Raw genomic sequence first — 6,061 nt, 5'->3', positions numbered from 1 at the left:
ATAAATAAATGGTTGCCACATGTCACCACTCTAGGTTGACACGTGGCCCCCACCTCCTGAACCTGTTGACCCGGTTCGAATCTTTGTCATAATTATTTTATGCAAGCCAAAAATTTCAAATTTCAAAAAAACCTATATAGAGAATTTGGTTAAAGTTCAGTGTGCATCATCAATTGACCCTAAAAAGTAGTAGTTAAGAGGATAAATAAATGAAGTGATATTTTAATTAGATTGCTTCTATTAAACTAAGATACTTAAAGAAAATTTCACACCCTATACAAAATATACATCTTGAGAAAATAAAGTATCTTTCTTAACTTTAAAACCTCTATTAATATAAAATTACTTCAATCAAATTGGCAATAAAAAATCTTCCACATTATATTTGAAGAGATTTTAAATTTAAATAAAATATAACATAAAATTATATTAAAATTTATTTAAATTTATCCATCTAAATTCAAATTATGAAATTTATGTTCTCAAACTTATCATCATAGTTTTCACTTTTTATGATTGCAAACAAATTATTAGAATTAACCCCAAATCCATTATAATTATCACGTATAACATTGTTTTTTACCAATTTTTTTTTTCGGCCAGGCTATCAAATCGAACATTTCCCACCTAAACAAGAACTCTTGCATTTATTATTAGTAGTAATGAGTATTATCTTTTTAATGGAAGAAAAAGGCAGTCGAATGTTTGCGCGCACTCGCTCACGGACGCGCGTAGGCTTGAGGCTAAAACTAAAACATCAAGTGCTGTGGTTGACCCAGGGCCCACCGAGAATGGCAGTTCCGTAATTAAGAGCAATCATCAGGGCAGCATTCTTTAAAAAAAATCTAAGTTAAAAGAAATGAAAATAATCAAAGTTTCTCTGCCGGGTTTACACGAGCCCAGCACCTGTGCCTGCCACGACGCAGACAAAAAACAGGAGAGAGACAGTGACGGCAACTGACGGTTCGCCGTCCAAATTGACGGTTTCCGTTGCTTTCCTACCCGTAACGCTTCCCCATGCGCCGTCAAGCCGTTTCGCTCATTAATTCCACGCCGCCGCCATCCCACGGCTCCCTCTTGTTCCTCCACCACCGTGCCGTACGGACACCCCCGACCCAACCGCGGTTAGCTCAACTCTAGAGAGCGAAAAAGTAAGGTAGAGAGAGAGAGAGAGTGAGGATACCAGATCGGGGGGGGGGGGGAGAGAGAGGAGAGGGTATATATGACGCTGAAAGGGGTTTTGGGATTTGATATCGGGGGGGGGGGGGAGAGAGAGAGAGAGAGAGCGAGAGAGGCGGGTAGGAGAGGGTTTTAGCTAAGAGTGGTATAGAGGACAGTGAGGACAAAGGAGAGAGCGGTATTGTAACTGAAGAGCAGAGGGAGAGAGAGAGATCATCTTTTTCTTCCACATACCGACGCAGGCACAGTCGTTACAGAGGCTAAAAAGTGGGATATATATGGCAATCGGAGATGAGTTCGCACTTTGAATGATTCTGTAACGGTCTTTCATCTCGTCTGCCCACTTTTCTTCGCTGTTATTTGGGCTTTTATCTGTTCATAAATGGGGTAGCTTCGTCTCCGGGAACGGGTTGTTTAAGCTTCTGTAGCGTGCGAGCTCTCTTTCCTAAACTCGGGTTTTAATGGCGCATGCTGGTACTAATTTCAGAGCTCCTCCGATTCCTCACCCTGGGGAGCGTCCTGCAACAGGTGAAATTTTTGCTGGTTTACATTTGATAATGCCTTACATTGATTTCTGTTTGGTTGCTGGGAACATGGAAGAGAATGAGCCGAAAATGAAAATATCTTCAGGGCTGTATTTTGTAATATTCCATGTGGGTTGGTGGGGAACCCAGGAAGACTAACAGAAAAATGAAGTATTGAAATTTTATCTTCCATTCTCATTTTTGAGCTTTCAAAAATGGAAAAGATGAAAACACGAAGCTGGGTTATGGGGGGGCGGTCTTTAGGTTCCTCGGATCTCAAGCAATGGAAGGAATATGTTTTTTCTTAGTAACCAAACGGGTGGGCGTGGGTGTCTGAGCAACCGAACAGAGCAGAAGGTTGGGACTGATTTTTTAGGATTAATTTCTGTCTATTAATGTTTGATAGGTTTGGGAAGTGATGATCTGTATACGGAGCTGTGGAAAGCCTGTGCAGGTCCTCTGGTGGACGTTCCTCAGTCGGGAGAGAGAGTTTTTTACTTTCCTCAAGGCCACATGGAACAAGTATCCTCTTTCTATATTTCCTAATACCCACACTTCGTGTTCTCAGTTTTTCAGATAGATCGAAATCTGCTTCCCTTGCAGCACTTGTTTTCCGAATTTCCCTGTTTAGTATTTACACTGTTGCGTTTTTTCAGCTGGAAGCATCAACGAATCAGGAGCTGAATCAGCAAATTCCATTATTCAATCTTCCTTCTAAGATCCTCTGTCGCGTTGTTAACATTCACTTGCTGGTATCCTTTTCCGCCCTGCTTTTTTTTTTTTATATTCTCAATGCAGTAATGTTTTCTTCTACATTTGATTCTGCTTTAAAATACCGAGAAAAAAAAAAAGAAATTATTGTTTTAATTCAATTTATAGGCAGAACAAGAAACAGATGAAGTGTATGCTCAAATTACTTTGCAACCAGAAGCAGATGTAAGTCGTTTCTAGTGTTTTCTTTTTAACCCAATTTTTTTTCTGCGGAAAAAATTGAAGAGGCAACCTTCTAATAATGGTGTTACAGCAAAGTGAGCCTACGAGTCCTGATGAATTGCCTCCTGAACCTCCGAAGCGAGCAGTTCGTTCATTTTGTAAGATTTTAACGGCATCCGACACAAGCACCCATGGAGGTTTCTCTGTTTTACGGAAGCATGCTAATGAATGCTTGCCTCAATTGGTAATTTCTATTGTTTGCTACTTTAATTATCCACTGTTTATTCGTTTTAGTATCTATTTGTAAATTACTGAATTTTCTCATGTGCAGTTCTTTTCTGTATTTGCTAGGACATGACCCTTGAAACCCCAACTCAGGAATTGGCTGCTAAAGATCTCCATGGGTATGAATGGCGATTTAAGCATATATTTAGAGGTGCCCTCTTGTTCAACTGCAAATTTTCCCTGTCTGCTAAACACAACAATGAATAGAAACATTATTCCTGTTTCATTGCCTGATACTAATTACTATTATTTTCTTCCTATGAATTGATTAGGCCAACCTCGGAGACATTTACTTACAACGGGATGGAGTACGTTTGTTACTTCCAAGAGATTAGTTGCAAAGGATGCCTTTGTGTTTCTGCGGTATGTCATCTTGAATGGTTCACTTTGTTTTGGTGTCTTGGTTTCAGCGATACTTTATATCGCACCAGTTAGCTTTTTATTAACAATTTACCTATTGTATAGGGGTGACAATGGGGAATTACGGGTTGGGGTTCGGCGTCTTGCTCGTCAACAGAGTTCTATGCCTTCATCTGTGATATCAAGCCAGAGCATGCATTTAGGAGTACTTGCCACTGCATCTCATGCTGTCACTACCCAAACCCTATTTGTTGTTTACTACAAGCCAAGGTTCCATTTTACCTTCTTGATGTGGATGATATGAAAAATTATCTACTCCATTCATTTAACCATTCTTGTCATGCTTATCAGGACAAGCCAATTCATTGTTAGCTTAAACAAATACCTAGACTCTGTTAACAATGGGATTTCAGTTGGCATGCGCATCAAGATGAGATTTGAAGGAGAAGAAACACCTGAAATAAGGCATCTCTTGCTCTTTGACTGTTGTCCACTTAAATGTTACCTTGCTTTCTTCTATTCCTAAGTTGTCATATGATCTTCTCGGTCAGATTCTCGGGAACTATAGTTGGGGTTGGAGATTCTTCTCGAGAGTGGAAAGATTCTAAATGGCGGTCATTGAAGGTCGAAAATTGTTTTAATCCATGGTTCCAAATGTGTGAGTTACAATTCTCGTGTTTCTTATATTCATCTTTCCAATTTATTTCAGATTCAGTGGGATGAACCTGCAACAATTCAAAGACCAGAGAGGGTTTCTCCGTGGGAAATTGAACCTTTCATGCCATCTTCTTCGCTAAACCCGACTCAACCATCAGTAAAGAGCAAGAGGCCCCGACCTATTGATCTCCCAGTCACTGGTATTATTACCTAGATATAATACTTGGAGTCTTTTTTTTATTGATATTAGGTTTGAATACTTGATTGTTTCAGATTGGACTGCAGAAATTTCTACAAATTCAATTGCTTCAGCTTTGTGGTATCCTGGATCCACCCAATCCCTTGAATTAACCCAACTGGGTAGTGCTGCTGAGGTACAAAGTGGTGAAAGCCAAGCTGTCTGGCCTCCAAAGCAGAGAGATATTAATGCTAACATCAACACTGGCAATTGCTGTACCTCACGCCCTTGGCCAGAAGGCATGTGGTCGCCTTCACTGCATATGAATGTCTCTTTTAACCTATTCCAGGATTCTGTGGAAGACAACAGAACTGTATCAACACGTTCAGTTCTTCCTGGTTATACCTCACCTGCTTCAAGGCCTTGCAATGACCTAAAGCAAGACCAGCTTGAGAAAGCAAATAAATCTGGGACTAGTTGCCGCTTGTTTGGGGTTGAATTGAAGAACAGCTGTATTACTGCTGCACTTTCAGAGAAGGCCATAGCATGTTCAACTCTCCCAACCAACAGTGCAGAAGGGCACGTGCCATCTGCTGCATATGAAACTGATGGAGCTCAAAATTTGGATATTTTAAAATATTCTAGAGAAAAGAAACCAGTCTCCCTGGAGACATCACTAAAGGAGATGCAGGGCAAGCAGAGTTGCGCTACAAGAACTCGCACCAAGGTTGATCATAATTTATTGCTACATTTCTTTTGTTTCCTTTGTCATTAGTGTTTGATGGAAGTAAAACTTCTTGTTTATTTCTTGAGAAGGTTCAAATGCAAGGAGTAGCTGTGGGTCGTGCTGTTGACCTTTCTGTGTTGGGAGGTTACAATGAGCTTATATGTGAGCTTGAGAATATGTTTGAGATTAAAGGAGAGCTTTGCCCTCGTAACAAATGGGAGGTTGTCTACACTGATGATGAGGGGGACATGATGCTTGTTGGCGATTATCCATGGCTGTAAGTACTACATAATTTAGAAAATTTGATCCCCTATATCATTTGCCATCGGATTAAGGCAGGTTTTTAATTATTTGTTTTGCAGGGAGTTCTGTAAGATGGTTAGAAAGATCTATATATATTCCAGCGAGGAAGTGAGGAAGATGAGTCCAAGATCAAAGCCACCTGCATTATCTTTGGATGGTGAAGGGACAGTTGTTAGCATGGATTGATGAGACCTGGAACATGCAGGTCCAATTTCCTATTTATATTTCCCCTCTTTCTTGGGTCTTTTATGTTTATCAGGGGTTTGAGAAGTAGATGAGGAGGTGGTAGTGTTTGGTTTGCTCAATTTTTTGAAGCTTGCTGTGGGATGGTTCGAAGGGCTTGCAGTAAATGAATGGGTTAGGTTTTGGTGGAAGTTAGATTTTTTGTTAATACAAGAGGAACATGGTCAAGTTTTAGAATGGAAAATTTTGTGAATACCTTCTTGTGGGGTGTTGCGATTTTGGACAACGGGCCTGTAAAAAAAATATATTTAAGTATATGGCAGTGTAGTATTTTGGTTTGTTGCAGGTAAAATAAGCCTATCCCACCACGTAGTTTTCACAATTTATCACTTCGTACCACCCTGCACAGCACTGGGGAAAGGCTGCACAGAGGACGCACTCAATTGTCACGAGCTATGTTTTTATTTATTTGCACTGGCTTCGCACAGCTCATGCAATGATACCTCTGGACTTGGTCAGGGGTAGAGAGGAGGGCTGCAGCTTTGAGCTTGGTTTGTAGCCTGCGGAGAAGGCTGCAGTGCAGCGATCCATTTTATGTGGTCATTCCTTAAGTAGGGGGGCAGTGGTTGTGGGTCCGAACAGGAAGGTGGTATTACTTTTTTTTTGTTGGGTGGGTATGGTATGGTATGGTGTAATGGTGTAATTGTGCAATGGTGTCGTGGTGGGGGTGTC

At 40.7% G+C, this 6,061-nt stretch overlaps 1 protein-coding gene across 2 annotated transcripts; it reads left to right on the top strand.

Annotated features, from left to right (window-relative positions):
• Nucleotides 1-880: 880 nt before the first annotated feature.
• Nucleotides 881-5,644, top strand: LOC131165241 (auxin response factor 18-like). 2 transcript variants are annotated; one of them, XM_058122847.1, is made up of 14 exons: nucleotides 881-1,707; nucleotides 2,110-2,225; nucleotides 2,360-2,455; nucleotides 2,583-2,639; nucleotides 2,728-2,880; nucleotides 2,988-3,072; nucleotides 3,194-3,284; nucleotides 3,387-3,551; nucleotides 3,633-3,746; nucleotides 3,833-3,905; nucleotides 3,991-4,138; nucleotides 4,212-4,843; nucleotides 4,933-5,120; nucleotides 5,206-5,644. In XM_058122847.1, exons 1-14 carry the CDS (start codon nucleotides 1,641-1,643, stop codon nucleotides 5,330-5,332), a joined length of 2,112 nt encoding a protein of 703 aa, XP_057978830.1. In that variant the 5' UTR covers nucleotides 881-1,640; the 3' UTR covers nucleotides 5,333-5,644. The 2 variants fall into 2 exon arrangements, with proteins under 2 accessions (XP_057978830.1, XP_057978831.1); XM_058122848.1 differs by having other exon boundaries at nucleotides 986-1,707; nucleotides 4,224-4,843.
• The last annotated feature ends 417 nt before the right edge of the window (nucleotides 5,645-6,061 follow it).

The sequence above is a fragment of the Malania oleifera genome, chromosome 10 (assembly GCF_029873635.1).
Source record: "Malania oleifera isolate guangnan ecotype guangnan chromosome 10, ASM2987363v1, whole genome shotgun sequence".
Lineage (NCBI taxonomy): Eukaryota > Viridiplantae > Streptophyta > Magnoliopsida > Santalales > Ximeniaceae > Malania > Malania oleifera.
Note: the sequence above shows the minus strand (reverse complement) of the source record. Positions and strands in the feature narration are given on the sequence as shown.